The sequence below is a fragment of the Phaseolus vulgaris genome, chromosome 11 (assembly GCF_051622355.1).
Source record: "Phaseolus vulgaris cultivar YP4 chromosome 11, ASM5162235v1, whole genome shotgun sequence".
NCBI classification, from domain to species: Eukaryota; Viridiplantae; Streptophyta; class Magnoliopsida; order Fabales; family Fabaceae; genus Phaseolus; species Phaseolus vulgaris.
The window spans coordinates 31,585,651-31,604,908 of NC_143508.1; the positions used below are offsets into that span (position 1 = coordinate 31,585,651).

Below are 19,258 nucleotides of genomic sequence, written 5' to 3' on the forward strand. Positions count from 1 at the left end.
AAGATCCCATGGATAGCTACCGGCAACAACTGTTGCATCAAGATGTGACAATCATGAGACTTCAACCCAATTAACTTCAAATCTTGCATTGACACTAGGCTCTTCACATTTGAGGAATGTCCTTGTGGCACTTTCACACCTTTTAGACATTGACAAAAACTAATTTTTTCATCTTTTGACACTGTGTAACAGGCTGGGGGCAAATATGTACGCTTACCCATTTCTATGGGTGCCAACTCGTCGCGTATGTTCATCTCAATCAAATCTAAACGAGCATTTAGACCATCCTTCGTCTTCCCGTTAATGTTAAGAAGTGTACCAATTAAGCTATCACACACATTCTTCTCAACATGCATTACATCTATACAATGTCTGACTTCTAACCTCGACCAAAGAAGATTGATTTCTTCTTCCAAATATTTGTCACAGATGACTTTTTTTTTGACTTACCGAAGGTGTGGTCTATGTTATTTACCTTTTCGTAAACCTCAACACCAGTTAATGGAGTTGGTGGACCACTACCCTCTTGGTGTCCATTAAAGGCTTTTTTCAACCTCCGGTAAGGATGATGACTTCTAAGAAACCTCCGATGCCGTAGATATACTGTTTTCCTTCCATGTTTCAATTGTTGTTGAGAAGCAGTGTCTTCTTCGCATATTGGACACGCTTTGTGACCCTTAACACTATAACCTGATAAGTTACCATATGCCGAAAAGTCATTGATGGTGCAAAATAACATGGCATGAAGCTTGAAAGTTTCATTAGCAAATCCGTCAAATACTTCAACACCCTGGTCCCACATTAACTTCAAATCTTCAATTAGAGGACTTAGATAAACATCAATATCATTCCCTGGCTGTTTCGAACCGGATATCATCATAGACAACATCATGTATTTTCGCTTCATGCGCAATCCAGAAGGTAAGTTGTAAATAACTAGTAATACAGGCCATGAACTGTGATTTGTATTCATATTACCAAACAGATTCATTCCGTCTGTAGCTAAACCAAGTCGGATATTTCTTGATTCTTTACCAAACTCTGGAAAGTCATCATCAAATTTCTTCCATTGAATAGAATCAGCTGGATGTCGGTACATGCCATCGCATTTCCTCTCATCTGCATTCCATCTAAGATTCTTAGCATCGTCTGGGTTTGCAAACAAACGCTTCATCCTTGGAATGATGGGAAGATACCACATAACCTTCATTGGGGGTCCATGCTTTTCCATTTCATCAATAGAATCATCATCTTTTTGTTTCAACTTATAACGTGATAACCCATACCTCGGACAACTTTTCAACAATTCAAAATCTTTCTGGTATAATATACAATCATTAGGACATGCATGTATCTTTTTGTACTCCATACCCATTGGACAAAGACTCTTTTTGGCCTCGTAATTACGATTAGGTAGACTATTTCCCTCTGGAAGCATATCCTTCAACAACTGGAGCAATTTCGTGAAGTTTTTATCAGTCCATCCGTTTATTGCCTTCAAATTCATCAATCTTAACACCGCCGACAACCGTGTGAAGTTAGTTGATCCAGGATACAAAGGAGTCTCTGCATCTTTTGACATACTTCCATATCCATGCGCTTTTGCAAAACACTCAGCTCCCACATCACGAATCATGTCCTCCAATCAATCATCATCTCCATCATCGTGTACTGCTTCATCCATGGTAGAACCCACATATTTTTCAGTTACGGAAACACGTGGTAAATTTAATAATTCACCATGCCATGTCCAAGTTGTATAAGATCGAAGAAACCCATCACATAGCAGGTGTTCCCTCATGATATTCACATCCAGTATCCTTCCATTCAAACAGTTAACGCACGGAAACCTGATCTTTGCTCCATCATGACCATTAATAATCGCATTACGCTGCGCAAATTGTATAAATTCCTCTACTCCCCTTTCGTACTCATCACTTATACGAACAACATTAATCCAACCTCGATCCATTATATATTCTGGAATAGTTAGGATTTTCTAATAATTAGTATTCTATCTCACACATTTGCCGAGGGTCGAACACCCCCGGACTCAATCCAAACACGATAATTCTATTCTAAATGTAACAATAACTAACATAACATAAAACTTTTATTAAAATGTAATTAACAACTAACTAAATATATAATATAAATTTAAGAAAATACAAATTATATAATACAAATTTATATATAATAATATATAAATTAGTTGTTTACGTAACTAATTTATTAAATTATATATAAATTATAATAAACAAAAATTCAAAATACACATAAATATATAAATGATTAGTTATTAGTTATAAATTCCAAGTTGTATTAAGTTGTATTAGTTATTAGTTATATATATATATATATATATATATATATTATAATACAAAAAAATATAAATTCAAAATATTAAATAAAAATTCAAAAAAATTTAAATACAACACCAACCTTTCCGTCGTGAACAAGCTTGATGGTGATCGGAGTGGCAGAGGCACAAGACAAAGGCGAAGGCGGCGACGGAAGCGGTGGCGGTGGCGGAGCAGGAAAACACCAGCGAAGACCAATGGAACAATAACCTTAATGCAAATGCGCAAACGAAGTTAGGAAACGAAAATGCCAATGCCAACGAAGTGAATAATGAATGATGCGAAAACGAAAACGAATGAATGAAACTGAAACTTACAAAATGCGGTTCAAATTAAGAGAAGAAACTGAAACTGAGCGCAAGAACGTGGAAATGAAGAGCGGAGAAGAAAGTGAAAGTCTGAAACTAGTGGCGCGCTTCAAATTTTTAGGGTAAAATTGATTTACAAATGCGGTTTTACTCTAGAACCGCATTTGTAAATCAATTTAATTTAAAAAATACCACCGCGTTTTTTACAAATGCGTTTAAGCGCAAAGCCGCACTAAATAAAGGGTCGTTGTTTTTATATTTTGTACTAGTGGGTCGTGTGTCTCAACCTAAGATGATTGACTTAGTCTTAAATGGTCTTTGGTGCTCGTGGTCATCTTCTTGTAAAGTTGGATCATATCAGTAGTAAAATTACTTTTGTACTTATTAAAAAACATGACCAATTCAGGTTCCATATTATGAAGTAGCTTGAGCCATTGATTTTACAACACATCTTGTTGTTTGTACTGCAAAGTGAAAACCTATGTTGTAACATGAATATAATTTAGTTGGACCAAACCATTGATACTTATCACCATATCTAAGGTGACAAACTATTCATCTTTGTAAAACTTCAAACTGAGCTTACTATAGTAAGAAATGTGAGGCCATAATGTAGCAAGCCAAACGGCTCCAAATACCAAATAAGCACTAAAAATTGGTAAAAGATACATAAGAATTTTTAACGAATTTACTTGGACCTTTACCTCTAGTTGCTTCAACAATCCTTCTGCAACTAAGGAACTACCATTTTCCATCAGAACTTGAAAATTAGAAGCATCTTCCCCTAGCAGTTCAAATAAGTTGCAATTTTAGGTTGCTGAAAATAATTTGAATTACCACTATCCAACATGATCTGAATCACCATGTCATTGTTGTGCCTTGTAAATTCATCGTTCCTTAACAAATTGAGCTTTTTAAGGCATTATATGATAAATGATGATCCTGAATTACATTATCTACCACCTCTTTTGCAACAACAAATATTATTTATTTGGACAACTATGATAGGAGGATAAATTTTCATCACAAGTATAACATAATCGTTGGGGTAAAGGTAGAAAGCTCGTGGATTTGATGGATTGGAATGAGGTTATGTTTGTGTTTAGGTTTTGATGCTAAAAGGGAAAATGTGGTGTGGAGACTTGGCTTTGTATATTTTTCTTCATATAACTTGGACAAGGAAACACAATGTATTAATGTAATAGAAGATTGAGCTATTAACATTTTATAGAAACATTATAAGAAAATTATTAGAAACCAATTTTATAGACAAAAATTATTAATTTTTATATTAACTAAATTAGATATTATTTTAGATAAAAAAAAGTATTAGTATCTAAATTAGTTTCTATTATTAATAAATAGTTTTTAAATTGAAATCTAATAACTTTAGAATCTAACTATAGATTGGTGTATTATTATTCGTGTATTAATAAAAAAATTGCTCATTGAAGATCCACTAAAAAGAACTTCAAAATCGTTAAAGCCAAAAAAACAAGCTTCACATTTCTCACTTGAAATGTCGTTGATACATATTCTTCCACTAGAACTAGTTCCACATTTTTGTGTAGGTCTCCTTTAGTAGGATTTCGCTTCAGTAAGGTATCCACCGTATCTTCCAGAATCTCGAGTTTTGTTTTCTTGTTTACCCACTTTTTTAATATTTTTTGTCATATTCATTGAAATTTCCTTGAGACATGTATTCTTTGTCATGATCAACGAACAAGAGCACCAATGTAGCAAATATAATAAAGATGTATGGAAAATTAAATTTAAGAAAGCACACATAGAAGAGGAATTTTGCAATGCATTCAAAAAAGGGAAAATTAAATTTAAGAAAGCATACATAGAAGAGGAATTTTGCAATGCATTAAAAAAAAGGAACAGGATAACAAAATTCTCACAAAGTATCAAAAAGAGAAAACAATATTACAATGATTTCCTCCTTTCTTTTTCTCTAATTGTCTTAATATACTAATGTTGGATCACTCAAAATCTCTCAACTTGAAATTAGTTATTTTGGGTCAAGGTTTCCACCTCTTTCTTTCATTGCTTATCATTGATCCTTTTTCATGGTTTTACTATTCTATGTAATTAATCTCTCTGCAGCTACATTTGTTACAGTTGTCTTATGGATGACGCTTTCAAATTCGTCATCCAAAAGAAATATGTTTCTGGATTTTTATTTTTCGTAATCTTTTTTCTGTAATATGTTTTCAGATTTTGTTTTCCATAATTTTGTTTTGGAATGTATTATTTGTATTTCATATTTTCTTTTCTAGAATAAGATTTTGATTCTTAATTCTATTTCAGATTTATTTTTGGAACTTAAAAATCTATTTTATTCCAGATTTCATTTTCTGAGATGTATATTTTAATTCAAGAATCAAAATAATTCTAAAATTTCAAAAATTGATAGGATGCAGGTTACAATTGATTGGTGTTGGAAGCAAACGCTCATGAAATATTTCATGGTTTCTTTTTATAAGATTGTTTGAAAAATCTAAATTACCCCCTGTCACTGTATATACCCTTTCCCCTTATTTCAGTAATTTTATGTATTCCTTTCAACAAGCCTTCGCCATTCATCACCATTGCTGTCAACACTTTGCTCGTCTTATGTCACTATTGTTGTGCGTCCCTGTGAATGTATGAAGTTAAATTTCATTGTTCTGATCATGTGTTGTCGTGTTTTTGGTTTTGTCGGGGACGTTTCTTATTGGTTAATCACATTTTCAGATTGCTTAACTTTGTGGCAACATGTACACCAGTGACTAACCAATCTAAAAGTAAAAAATAGGGATACTGTGTGCTAGATTGTAGAATTCGAAAGCCTATTTTAAATCACGTAATCTAGAAAGGTTTATAGATTACATAATTCAAAAGTAACTTTTTTGCCATCTTTAATGAACTGTGCAGTCTAGAATTTGAAGTAATTAAAGCATCTTATAAGTTAATTTAAGTAATTTTACCCCCGCTGTGACAAATTTGGTTTTTCTTGTCTTTTCTCTATTTTCAAGACCAACAACATCAAATTTATTTGAATGGGTTTAGTGTTTGTGAAACGACGACCAAGGGAGAATCATGCACGATATTTGAGGCAATTTTAATGCTCCAGAGAAGATTTGTGTAGAATTTCAAAATAGAAAAAAGTACATAAGTGAAGATAGAGAAGCCAGAATGATACTGATAATTGGCAAGTATGAGCTTAAATAGAGAATATGCATCACTGGCCATAGACACTACAATGCATGTAACTGACAAATGCTTGCAGAATAATTACCAAGAGTAGTGTAAGTAGTATTACACAGTTTAGGTAACAGTAGAGTAAAGTTTTACAATCAAGCAGTAGGATAAGATGCCATCATAGCTATCCCACAGAGTCCTTCCTCAGCAGCTACACCTCTTTGCATCCTAATGTAGCCTTCTTCACCCCATTCTGTTCCCCATGAGTTCTTAACCAACCAATACTTCCTCCCATCATCACTAACACCATATCCCACAGCAGTCACACCGTGATCCAACTCTGTTCCACATGAACCAGTGAAGACACCACTCTTGTAAAATTGAAAGTCAGATCCACTGGCATCAATGGCTACAGACACTGGTTGATTGGCCACAGCCGTTTGCAGTGCCTTCTCATTGTTGGCAGGGACATCCTCATACCCAGTAATGGTAGCAGCATGGTTAGCTGCTGCATTTGCATTGCACTTTCCATCAACACCCTTATAGGGGTAACTGGCTTCGGTGTTGAGTCCATGATTTTGAATGATGAATTTGAAAGCATCATCCATAAGACCACCACCACAACCTTGGTCCACCCCCTTTATGTCACAATCAACGAGTTCTTGTTCAGATAAAGAGATCAATTTTCCAGTACTAAGTTTGTGAATTCCTTCAGTTGCTCCAACAGCAGAAAACGCCCAGCAGCATCCTGCACAAGGTAAACTAATCGTTAAATGATCAAACAATTTAATTTTACTCAGGAATGTGAATGAATAATGAAGCACCTACCACACTGGCCTTGGTCCTTGACGGGTGTCACTGCACCCTTTTGCCTCCAGTCCACAGTGGATGGTACTGCGCTCACATTTTCATACTTAAAAGTGGTTGTTCTTATGATTGAGGAACACATGTGCCCCTTGAATCTATTTCTTGGAGCTATGAACTCCTCGTTGGTGAGGTCTGCAAATTGATTGATGGCTAGGCTGTAAGGTTTACTGGCAGCATTGTTGAAGGCTTCAATGTAATTGACATTTTCCTTGAATATCCTGAAGCGCTTTTCCCTTTCCTCAGGGTCCTTGTACACTCTGCTATAACGAGTCATCCATTGTTCATGCGTCTCATGCATGGAGGCATCTTGGAGAGTGCGACATGAGACTTGAAAAGCCAAGAATCCGATGCAGAAAAGCAATGCCAATGAAATATGATAGAATTGATTTTTCGCTACCATGGTGGCTACTGTAGTGTGACAAATAATTGGGTTTACTACTTGATGCTGGTTAGTGAAATGTTTGAAAGATGTGTTGTGGCGTGGTATTAAGGATTGTTTGTGGTGTTTATATAGGCATATTAGTGTTGAATTCTAAATTAGTTTTTAGTTTCCAATTTTAATCTCAAAGCACTCTTTATTGTATGTAGCTGTGAGATTTATCTGAATGAGACCTTGGTTGTGGATATTGGTAGTGTGGACAAATTATGGTGCCAAAGTGCTTGTCAAAGAGAATGTGCGTATTGGGAAAGTTTAGAATTATAAAAGTGGAAGTATGAAAACTTTATCAACTTCGTGCACGCAAATTGCTACACCATAACATAACGAAATAAAAGTCGCACTCTTCCAAACCAACTACTTTTACAAAGATATATAGTAATTCTAATAATATATTTACTCGAAATTAAATAGAACACATATAACTAAATTAAGAAAAGTGTACGTGATTGGGGCATAACATGAAAAGAAAAAACTAACAAGTAATAGGTTTAATTAAGATGCTTTGCTCTAGTAACTAATTATATAATTACAAATTATGTCTCCTAAATTAAGTAGCCAAGGTAAGCGCATTATTTTTTATGTCATACGTGCGAGAACTAAAACTAAGAAATAAGAACAAACATAAAGATAAGAATATATTATATTATATTGGATTTGGTAGGCTGGAAGGAAGAATAGTACAACTTAATTTGGTTCTGCGTCATAGCAATATGCATGATATGCACATAAATCAAAACAAATTTCAAACCTTCTTTTATAGTTCCAAACTTTTCCAATGTCCACAAAGAAGGCATCCTTCTAAAACTATTTCATTGGTATATTAAGGAAAATGTGCTTTCAGATTTGAATTGAAACACAGAAGGTTTCTTTACGATTCAAAACAGAAACTTAGTATAAATACCACAAATAATCTTGGGTACCACTACACAGCATCTTTCACATATTTCACTGACCAACATAAAAAAATTGTAACAATACACTACCATGGCTACCAAAACTCAATTCTATCACATTTCTTTGACATTGCTTTTCTGCATGGCAATCTGGGCTTTTCAAGTCACATCTCGCACTCTCCAAGATGCCTCCATGAATGAGAGGCATGAGGAATGGATGACTCGTTATGGAAGAGTGTACAAGGACCCTCAGGAAAGGGAAAAGCGTTTAAGAATATTCAAGGAAAATGTGAACTACATTGAGGCCTTCAACAATGCTGCCAATAAACCTTACAAGCTTGCTATTAATCAATTTGCAGACCTCACCAATGAGGAGTTCATAGCACCAAGAAATAGGTTCAAGGGTCACATGTGTTCCTCTATCACAAGGACAACCTCTTTTAAGTACGAAAATGTGACTGCAGTGCCTTCTACAGTGGATTGGAGGCAGAAGGGTGCAGTTACACCCGTCAAGGACCAAGGTCAATGTGGTAAGTGCTTCACTATATATCTACCACGTCAAATTCAAATGATTGAGTATCTAACTATTAATTTACCTTGGAATGTAGGATGTTGTTGGGCCTTTTCTGCTGTTGCCGCAACTGAAGGAATTCACGCACTCACTGCTGGAAAATTGATCTCTTTGTCAGAACAAGAACTTGTTGATTGTGACTCAAAGGGTGTGGACCAAGGTTGTGAAGGTGGACTTATGGATGACGCTTTCAAATTCGTCATCCAAAATCAAGGACTCAACACGGAAGCCAAATACCCTTACAAGGGTACTGATGAAACCTGCAATGCAAATGCAGCATCTGGCCATGCAGTCACCATTAAGGGGTATGAGGATGTCCCTGCAAACAATGAGAAGGCACTGCAAAAGGCTGTGGTCAATCAACCAGTGTCTGTAGCCATAGATGCCAGTGGCTCTGACTTTCAATTTTACGAGAGTGGTGTGTTCACTGGGTCATGTGGAACTGAATTAGATCACGGTGTCACAGCTGTGGGATATGGTGTTAGTGATGATGGAACTGAGTATTGGCTGGTAAAGAACTCGTGGGGAACCGAGTGGGGTGAAGAAGGCTACATTAGGATGCAAAGAGGTGTGGATTCTGAGGAAGGACTCTGTGGCATAGCCATGCAAGCGTCTTACCCTACTGCATAATTAAAAAAGTTGTACCCTATTATACTATTTACAATTCTATGTATCTCTTTAACAGCTTATTCTTATCATTGTATCCTTTCCACAAACACAGTATTGTAAGTACACATGTTATCAGTCAATTACTAATGAAAAATGAATCATGGTTTTATAGTACAAGCTAAAGGTAAAATTAGTATGAAGCAAATCCTTGGGAAGAGAACTGATTTCACTAGTAAAGAATTTGTAACTTGTCACAATGATACAGAGTGTTGTTTAACCACGTAAGACGCAGTCAATGAAATATGAATTTGTGAGTCTAGTATTGTACAAAATGTCTTCACTAATCTACGTTAGTCTCCAAAGGTGAGATTTATTCTGAAGTGAAGCAAGAAGTTATGCGTTGGAAGACATCTTCGTTGCAAGGAATTGTGAGACCACCCATGGAATGATAATATCCAAATTCTTCCTCACCTTCACTCAGCAAGTTCTGGAATGGAGGTTGGTTCAAGTATGATACAGGGATCACAAAACGCTTCATTTTCTCCCCGACATAGATTGCAAGATAGCCCTTTGGCGCATCCACCGCTTTTGAAGATGTTTGATTTGCTGAAAATATTGCCTTTCTGATACCAGGTAGACGAAAACCCATTGTTGTGTTGGTTTGGGAGAAGTCTTGAGAATAAGATTTTCAGTTTTGAATGCTTTAGGATGTGAATGATTTGTGTTGGTTCTAAATGCTTGAAGGCTTGAATATTTATAGAGAAAAGATATGTAAAAAGGCCATTGGCTGGAAGAATAATTGGTGAAGGAGGGAATGGAGTAATGGGACCAACCGAGAGACAAGGGCATATGGTGTTGTCTTCGGCACTTTCTCATGAATCAACGTAACATGGGATAATAGTTAAGATAACAGTGTCCCTCCTTCTCTAGGGAAGCCCAAAATGTCTCTTCATTTGCAAAGAAAAATTGAAAGTTGATGATGTTGACGATTATTAAGTGGGGCGGTGAGTTAGAATTGGCCGTACATAACGTTCAAAGTTTCTCATGATAATGTATTGAACATTACTGGTTCTTATCTATTGGTACACGTTATATCAATACAACTGTCATCTTAATTATTTGGAGAAGCATGTGTCCACCATTGGACTAGTTATATCGATCGCAATGCATGAAAAAACTACAGATTCTCAGGTGCGTAATTTGTTGGCCAAAATCTCGAAAGGTGAATATGCACTCCTCCCATTGAACTTCCTAATCCATGAAAGAGACCTGTGAGACAGCACCATGTGAAGGAGAGGCCCTTAGCAACTATTTATGCACTATTTCTTTGCTTCTCCAACATAACAAGTTGCTCTCTCACATCAGCATATTATCTGCTGTGTGGAGAAACATAAAACAATGGATTTTTTTTCCTGAGATAGATTACATGAGGTGAATTTGTTCAGAAGACACTTTCTTTTTCCTCAATGAGAATACTAAACACTGGAAATTGTTTAAACACATTTTCCTTTTGCCAAATCTCAATAAATTTATTACTCGCTCTTTTAGTTCCTTCTTTCAGAATCACACACTAACTATATATCTCTGCTTAATTTTTTACTCGCTCCTGTTCCTCCATCACGTTTTAGTTCCTGTTCCAGTTCCTCCTCAAGAATTCGGATATCTAACTTCCAAGTTAATCTGTATAAATGTTTTCGGATGACATTTTATAAGTATTTTAGCAGAGAACCAACCTCTTTTGCCATGTATGTCTATTAATGAACTAAACATTGTTGCCCCAATTAAATTTATTTCCTCTTTGGTCGAAGTGAAAATATTTTCACTCTACCGTTCTAGGATGTGATCTATTCACGCTTTGAAATTTCACAGAACGAAGTCTAGATTTTGAACTGAACTTAACCTTATTCATGCAGAGAGAACAGAACATTGAAATTGGTAAACTATAAAAAATGAGTAGCTACTTGAATAGTTGAGTTCCTTTTCATTGAACAAAAAATATCGTTCTCTCTCAAAAAAGGGAGATGTTTACAAGTTGAGAAGACGCCTATTGTACAAAAATGTCTCCACTAATCTATCTATGTTAGTCTCCTAAAGTATGACATTTATTGTCCATTCAAGCAAGAAGTTATACGTTGGAAGACTTCTTCACTGCAAGGAATTGTGAGGCCACCCATAGGATGATCATACCCAAACTCTTCCTCGGCTTCACTCAATAAGTCTTGAAATGAAGGTTTGTTCAAGTATGATACAGGGATCACAAACCGCTTCATTTTCTCTCCCACGTACACTGCAAGATGCCCCTTTTGTGCATCAACTGCTTTTGAAGATGCTTGATTTGCTACAAATATTGCCTTTCTGATGCCAGGAAAACGAAAACCCATTTTGTATTGATAAGAGAACAGAAGGGTTTGAGAAAAGTGTTGAGGATGTGAATGATTTGTGTTGGTTCTAAATGCTTACAGCCATGAGTATATATAGATAAAAGGATATGCATGAATTGGTTACTTGAATTATTGGTGAAGGATGGGTATGAGATAGCAGTCAGAGGAGCAAAGGAGAGACATAGCATGTGGTGCTGTCCACAAGGACTTTCTTAAATTGCAACGTAACGTGTCATAATAGATAACACAAGTCCCACCTCGTGGATCTATGAAAAAAGAAGACTAATTGGTTCATATTGTATCATTATATGATCGTGCATTCAATGTTGATTCTCTTCTTATCTCCTCTGTACTTCAAATTGTAAGCAACACTGCATGACATTTGCATAAATGATGTCAACGATGGCCACCACCTTGAATGAGTTTCAACATCAAACCTTCTTTATCGTACACAAAGAGGGTGGACTTGTATTATGTACTCTAACATGTTACATTTATTCTGAAGAGAGTTCTCTACAACACCATGTGCCTTGTCTCTCATTTGGTGCCATGGCTCCTATCTCATCACAATTCACCTGAATATAAATGTATTATATTCAATGAGTTTGTTTCAAAAGATACGAATGATAGAATCCACCTGAATGCAGGGTCAGCTAAGAATATACGATGTCATGTTTGTGAGAAGAACATAGCTTCTAAAGAACCAACTGAGATTTATATCCTCATGTTTCAAAAATGACAATTCATCATTATTGTTGTTCGAAGTTTCCCACCAGCAGTGTAATTATTTTTAGTTAAGATTTGTACTAGACCAGAGCATCTAGAGCTCAGTGCTCGCTGGTCGGAGCTCAGCATCTGCCTTAGACAGGTCAACTCAGGTTTTGGGCCAAGTTGATGGGCCATGTGATTGGGTTCAAGATGTGTGTGTCAACTCTTTCCTGTATACTTAACGTAATCCCTCGTGCGCAAGGCCTAGGCAGTCAGCAAGGGGTAATAATGGACCTAGGGTGCGGTTAGTGTGTATGGGTCTACTACGAGTAAAACATTTTCTCTGAACCTAAGTCCATGTGTGTTAGGGCACGATGAGTTAGGTTGCATGTATGATGCATAACGCCTCACCGAGGGTGCCTACGTGAAACTGATTGGACCCCTGATGCTGGTACATGAGTTGGTACCTTGGTCGTTATTCTGTTAAGATTTTATGCACTCCAAAGGGGAAAAATTTTGTTCAGTTGCAACACTAATAGAGTGTGCCCTAAAACAAAATATTTTCTTGTTGAGCATGCTTTCAGTTGAGATGATATTCTTGTGATAGAAAGTTGTTACAAGAGGTAGGCTATAAAAGGGACTTGAGATCCCAGGTAAAAGTATGTTGTTTCTAAGACTGAAACTAGTTACTTCTTGTTTCTTATAAAGCCTTGTATTGACTTGATCGTCGGAGTGCAATCAACAGGTAGAGCCCCCTTGAGGCGCGAACAAAGGGAAGAGCAGATTCCAACAGAGATAGACAGAGTCAGAGCTTGGGATTGGAGTCAACCGGCGACTAGGTCATCCGACAAGAACATTTGGCATCCACTGTGGGGCCCGATAAAACCACGTCCCACCTGCAGTAGTGCTCAAGCTTTTACGCGTGATGAGGAATACGAGGCAAGGTCCGGTAGGACTAGAAGAGAGTGACAACCCCACCCTACAACAGCTCATGGAGATCGTTAGCACCCTTCAAGAGACAGTGGCGACATCCACGGCTAACCAGGAGAGGCTCATGGCAGAGGTTTGAGTTGAACAGGTACTTAGGCAAGACCAGTTCAGGGCGAGGCTAGATGTGTCACGAGCAAGCAACGAGGAACTACGCAAAGCCAACGAAGAATTGCGTAGGGACCTACAACGGCTAGGATAACGCTCCATGGGAGAGCGAATCCCAACGATTCAAGAAAAGGTCGGCCTCATGCCGTTCTCACAGGTGATCATGGACGTCGTCGTGCCAACTAGTTTCATGACGCTCAAGATTGTTTTTACAGGTACAGAAGACCCGGAGGCCCATTTCACAGCATTCAATGCTTAGATGAGGATCTCGAGAGGAACGGACGCCATGCATTGCAAGTTGTTCATGGGCACGTTTACAGGCACATTGCTACAGTGGTTCGTTGGCCTCCCAAAGGGCCATATCACTTCTTTCGATCAGTTTTCTGCTCTATTCAATGAACAATTAATCGTCAACTGAGCCCGACCGCCTGTCCCTTTTGTCCTCTTCGGGGTGAAACAGAGGCAAGGAGAGTCTTTGAAGGACTTCCTGAACAGGTTTGAAGCGTTCGTGGTAAAACTCCAGACTTAGGACGAGGCTTTGATGGTTCATGCCTTTGGGTAGGGGATCATGTCAGGGCCAATTAGCGACTCATTGATCAGAAACCGGACAAGGACCTTTTGGGAGATCCGACGACGAGCTGTTGCCACATTGTCGTGGAAGAAGCTGTGACAATAAAGCGCGGGAGCTCGTATGCTGGGCAGGCCAAACCTAGAGAGAGAGGGTGGTGAAGCCCAACCAGTGAGAGTGCATGAGGCTGTGACCATGAAAAGGTCAGACACCCGGCGAGCACCTTATGCGCCGAGAAAGAACCAAGTTAGGTCGAAGGCGAAGGATGACTTGCCTTTTTGACCCAAGTTCAAAATGTCTTACAAGGAGCTATTGGCTATGCCAGGTATGGCAAACCAGTTGAGGTTCCCCCCAAAATCTGATAGGAATTTGGGGCCATGCAAGGAGATCTGGTGTGATTTCCACAAAGCCTTCGAGCATGATGTGGAGCACTGCATAGCCCTTGGCTACCAGTTGGCAGGGCTGGTGAAGGATGGGCTCCTGAAGGAATACTTAGAAGGGAGCAAGGAGGGTTCAAAGGAGGAGCTCCAATCAGCGGACCAAAGGCACGAGGTACCTGTCCATGGCGAGATTAATACAATCTCAGGAGGATTTTCAGGAGGAGGCTGCACCGCCTCCCAACGCAAGAGGTACGCAAGGGAGGTGATGACGGTAGAAAAACGAGATCCTGATCAGTCGGTCGAGCCCGACCTCTTGTTCACCAAGGTTGACTTGAGAGATGTAGTCCCACATGAGGACGATCCAGTAGTGATCTTGATCATGATTGTGGGAAGAGGAGTACATAGGGTCCTTATCAATCAGGGGAGCTCGATCGACGTGATGTTTTGGGTTACTTTCAACATGCTGCAGTTGTCGCCCGATCAGTTGAGACCTTATGACGGTTGTCTGTTCGATTTCGCTGGGAACCAAGTGGAAGTAAGAGGACATGTGGAGTTGAGGACAACTTTTTCAGATGGCACCTCATCTCGTACAATCAATATCAGGTACTTAGTTGTTAATGCAGCTTTGGCTTATAACATGCTTTTGGGCAGACGTGCCTTGAACAGGTTAGGCACGGTGGCCTCAACGAGGCACATGAAGATGAAGTTGCCCTCCCTTGAGGGAGGAGTAATCGTTATCAGGTCTGATCAGAAGGCGACGAGGAAGTGTTATGAGAACAACCTGAAGAACAAAGAGCAATATGCGTGGTTGCCACCCAGCCATAGGGGCCTGAAGGGACCACTCGTGTAGAAATCGCCAGCGAGAGGCGGCCTGAGCCTGCAGGTTAGGTTCAGGATTAAGAGATTGAGGGAAAGAAGTTCAAGCTCGGCACATCGTTGGGCAAGGAGATGCAAGATCAAGTTGTCGGGGTAATAGCGAGGCACCTAAACGCTTTTGCATGGTGCGCCTCTGACATGCCCGACATCGACCCTGACTTCTTGTGCCACCGACTCACGATGGACGCGAAGGTCAGGCCCGTGATACAAAGGAGAAGGAATTTCAATGAAGAGAGACCCTTGGTCATCAGGGAAGAAACCCAGAAGTTGCTTAGCACCGACCACATAAGGAAGATCTAGTACCCTGAGTGGCTGACGAATGTTGTGTTGGTCAAGAAGGCCAATGGGAAGTGAAGGATGTGTGTCGACTTTACAGATCTGAACAAGGCCTGTCCTAAGGATTTATATTCGCTGCCTAGCATTGAAGCCCTAGTGGACAACGCCTCGGGTTGTCAACTTCTCAGTTTTCTAGATGCATTCTCGGGGTACAACCAGATCCGTATGCACCCCCGCGATGAGAGCAAGACTGCGTTCATGACGGAGCTCTCCAGTTGTTGTTACAAGGTCATGCGTTTTGGGTTGAAGAACGTCGATGCAACCTACCAGAGGTTGATGGATAGGATTCTCACCCCTATGATAGGGTGAAATGTGCATGCATATGTGGACGACATGGTCATCACCTAACCAGAAAAAGATCAACATGTTGCTGATTTGGATGAGCTATTTGCGACAATAGCTAAGTATGATTTGAAGTTGAATCCCGAAAAGTCTGTATTCTAGGTGGTGGCAGGGAAATTCTTAGGGTTTTTGCTCACTGAGCGGGGGATAAGCAAACATTGATAAGTGCACGATAATCATAGGGATGAGGAGCCCTGCCACTGTAAAGGAGGTATAGCAGTTGACTGGGCAAATGGCTGCCCTGTCCCGATTCTTGTTGGTAAATGGAGAAAGGGATATCCTTATTTCCAATGTCTGAAGAAGAACAACCGCTTCATGTGGACTAGTGAATGTGAATATGCGTTTCTCAAGCTAAAGGAGTACTTAGCCAACCCACCTGTCCTTTGTAAGCCGCTGCCAGGTACTCCCCTTCGTCTCTACTTCGTAGTGATAGAGCGAGAGATTAGCTCGGTTATAGTACAAGAACATGATCAAGTTCAGAAGCTGATATACTTCGTCAGCAAGGTGCTGCAAGGGCTCGAGATATGATATCAGGCTATTGAGAAAGCAGCCCTGGCGGTTGTATTTGCAGCTCGACGGCTCCGCCATTATTTCCAGAGTTTCACAGTGACTGTCATGACCGACCTTCCCATACGGAAAGTCTTTCAAAAACCTGACATAGCAGGTCAGATGGTGCACTGGGCGGTCGAGCTGTTCGAGTTCGACGTACAATACGAACCTAAGGGGCCTATCAAGGGCTAGGTTTATGCTGACTTTGTAGTGGAGCTTTCCTCAGAAGCCCCTCATGTAGACGGTGGATATTTCCAGTGGGTCCTCTTTGTGGATGGATCTTCTAAACAGCAAGGTAGCAGAGCTGGTATAATCCTGGAAGGACCAAATGGATTGTTGATCGAGCAGGCCCTTAGATGTGCTTTCAAGGCCAACAACAACCAGGCTGAGTATGAAAAGCTGGTAGCTGGAATGTTGTTGGCCAAGGAGTTGGGCGCTCGGAGTTTGCTGGTGAAAAGTGACTAGCTGCTAGTGACCGGGCAAGTCACAGGTGAGTACAAGGCTAAAGATCTACAGATAGCCTCGTACTTAAGGTATGTCACGCTCTTAAGGGAGAGTTTTCCCATGTTTGAATTAGTGCATATCCCGAGGGAACAAAATGCACGAGCAGACCTGCTGGCCAAGCTCGCCAGCTCAGGCAAGGAGGTCGCCAGAGGTCGGTCATTCATGAGACTCTGAAGTCACCCAGAACCACTGCAGGTTGTGCGGGTGAGGTCCAACATGTGGAGACTTTGGAGGGTGGAAGAAGAGGACATCGATCGTTGACGCAAGAAACGCTAAAGGTGTCCGAGGTAAGCGCCTATGGCTTGTCAGGAGAGGAATCGTTGAACGTCTGTCAAGTCGGCGTGAGCGAAACCTGGATAACACCATATCAGCGTTTCCTCGCTGATGGCATGCTCCTGGCAGAGCCCGTGGAAACTAAGGTTATTAAGAAGAACTCAGACAAATATACCCTGATAAATGGAAAGCTGTTCAGACATGGCTACATTCATCCTGTCCTCACCTGTGTAAGCGGGGATCAATGTACGCGCATCATGACAGAGCTCCATGAAGGCATCTATGGAAGTCATGTCGGGGGACGAGCTCTCTCCCTAAAGGCTGTTTGGACGGGGTACTACTGGCCGACCATGTGGGAAGACTGCATGAAGTATGCCTAACGATGCGATCAATGTCAGAAGGACGTTGATTGAAATCATGCACCCCCAAAGGAGTTGCGATCCATACATAGCCCCTTGCCTTTCCACACTTAGGGGATAAATATCTTAGGTCCATTCCCACTAGCAATTCGTCAAATGAAGTACCTGGTGGTGGCGATTGAATACTTCACCAAGTGGATAGAAGCCGAACTAGTTGCACAGATAACTACCTACAAGGATCAACACTTTGTGTGGAAGAACATTGTTTATCGTTTTGGGATCCAAAACGTTTAGTGTCTGACAATGACACCCAGTTCGCGAGCCAACAGCTATGCAAGCTGTGCACCGAGCTCGGCATCAAGTAGGTGTTCGCCTCGGTAGAGCATCCTTAGACGAACGGACAGGTTGAGTCTGGAAACAGAGTCTTGCTCAAAGGCTTGAAGAGGATGTTGGAGAAGGCTAAGGGAACCTGGGCAGAAGAGGTACCTCGAATCATGTGGGCTTATCACACCACTCCACAATCCACCACGAAGGAAACACCCTTCAGTTTGGTATATGGATCAGACGCCATGATCCCTGTGGAGATACAGGTGAGCTTATCACGATTACAGAACTTCGTAATAGAAGAGTCTAACGAAGGGAGGAAGGTAAACTTAGACTTACTCGACGAGGTGCGAGAGCAAGCACGTGTCAAAGCTGAAGCCTTGAAGAGAAGGGTGGAGCAGAAACAAAGGTCCAAGCTGAGTTATTCTTGGAAAGATGTTTTTCCAGGATACTTCGTTAACACACAAGAAGGCGACCTGACTGGTATGTTATCCGAGTAACCACAATGTGTTCATGATCGACAACTAAACGAGGTCATCTATTCCTCTGGTAAGATTCTTGGGCCTAGGTGACTCGACGATCATACTATTCAGATGGGGAAACCTTTTCTCAGTAAGACTCTGAGGCTAGGCACTCTGAATGGAATGAAGATTATTTATCCGAGGGCAGGTGAACTAACCTACCTCGGAGTTTAGGAGTAGACTTGTTGTGCCAATATTCAAGTCAGATACTCCAAGTGATAAAAATTGTTTAAGAGCAGACTCGATGTGTAAGTCAAACACCTATGTCAAATACTCCAATCAAAAGGCCTTAATAGAGTAGACATGGTGTGTGAGCTAACACCCAGTTCAGATATTCTAAAGGCCAAAAGGTTACGAATGAAATATCTATAACTAGATATCAGATAGGACGACTTTTGCTCAGTAAGACTCTAAGCTCATGTGCCCCGAATCATAGTTAGCCATAACTAAGATTGTTTGGCTTAACCTGGGAAAGATGACCTGGCTCGATAAGATTTTGAGTCCAGGCACCCTAAACATATACCATGAGGTAGTACGCTCTCTCCTCAGTATGATTCTGAGTCCAGGAGGTATTGAGCCACAATTAACAGTGCCTAAGAGCACGCAACTAAAGGTATAGAGAGCAACCCACCTCGGCGTTGGTGGAACAATCCAATCTCAGGCGCTCTGTGGAAAAGAACCAAGATTGACCCTGTGGGGTAGCAATGCACCAAAAAATTGTTAAGAGTAGACTTGGTGTAGAGATTGGCCCCAAGTCAGATGCTCAAGTCGCCCCTAGTCTTGGGGAAGGATGTGTGAAGAAAGCAAAT

General features: G+C 40.1%; 6 protein-coding genes across 6 annotated transcripts; 3 read left to right on the plus strand and 3 right to left on the minus strand.

The window, feature by feature from the left end:
- Positions 1 to 5,858: 5,858 nt before the first annotated feature.
- LOC137833233 (senescence-specific cysteine protease SAG39) lies at positions 5,859 to 7,215 on the minus strand. Its single transcript, XM_068641596.2, has 2 exons — positions 6,683 to 7,215; positions 5,859 to 6,602 (listed from the first exon to the last, which is right to left on the minus strand). The coding sequence occupies exons 1-2, from the start codon at positions 7,119 to 7,121 to the stop codon at positions 6,010 to 6,012; spliced, it is 1,032 nt and encodes a 343-aa protein (XP_068497697.1). The 5' UTR covers positions 7,122 to 7,215; the 3' UTR covers positions 5,859 to 6,009.
- Positions 7,216 to 8,088: 873 nt separating this feature from the next.
- LOC137833243 (senescence-specific cysteine protease SAG39) lies at positions 8,089 to 9,422 on the plus strand. The gene is made up of 2 exons (XM_068641605.2): positions 8,089 to 8,583; positions 8,662 to 9,422. The coding sequence occupies exons 1-2, from the start codon at positions 8,145 to 8,147 to the stop codon at positions 9,252 to 9,254; spliced, it is 1,032 nt and encodes a 343-aa protein (XP_068497706.1). The 5' UTR covers positions 8,089 to 8,144; the 3' UTR covers positions 9,255 to 9,422.
- Position 9,423: 1 nt separating this feature from the next.
- On the minus strand, positions 9,424 to 9,942 carry LOC150023170 (auxin-induced protein 15A-like). Its single transcript, XM_090297592.1, has one exon. It carries the CDS (start codon positions 9,880 to 9,882, stop codon positions 9,604 to 9,606), a length of 279 nt encoding a protein of 92 aa, XP_090153718.1. The 5' UTR covers positions 9,883 to 9,942; the 3' UTR covers positions 9,424 to 9,603.
- Positions 9,943 to 11,191: 1,249 nt separating this feature from the next.
- Positions 11,192 to 11,693, minus strand: LOC150023171 (auxin-induced protein 6B-like). The gene has a single exon (XM_090297389.1). The coding sequence runs from the start codon at positions 11,612 to 11,614 to the stop codon at positions 11,336 to 11,338; it is 279 nt and encodes a 92-aa protein (XP_090153515.1). The 5' UTR covers positions 11,615 to 11,693; the 3' UTR covers positions 11,192 to 11,335.
- A 2,586-nt stretch (positions 11,694 to 14,279) lies between these two features.
- LOC137805676 (uncharacterized) lies at positions 14,280 to 15,215 on the plus strand. Its single transcript, XM_068605617.2, has one exon. It carries the CDS (start codon positions 14,280 to 14,282, stop codon positions 15,213 to 15,215), a length of 936 nt encoding a protein of 311 aa, XP_068461718.2.
- A 560-nt stretch (positions 15,216 to 15,775) lies between these two features.
- LOC150023172 (uncharacterized) lies at positions 15,776 to 18,428 on the plus strand. The gene is made up of 5 exons (XM_090297750.1): positions 15,776 to 15,882; positions 16,102 to 16,319; positions 16,680 to 16,925; positions 17,168 to 17,615; positions 18,026 to 18,428. Exons 1-5 carry the CDS (start codon positions 15,776 to 15,778, stop codon positions 18,426 to 18,428), a joined length of 1,422 nt encoding a protein of 473 aa, XP_090153876.1.
- The last annotated feature ends 830 nt before the right edge of the window (positions 18,429 to 19,258 follow it).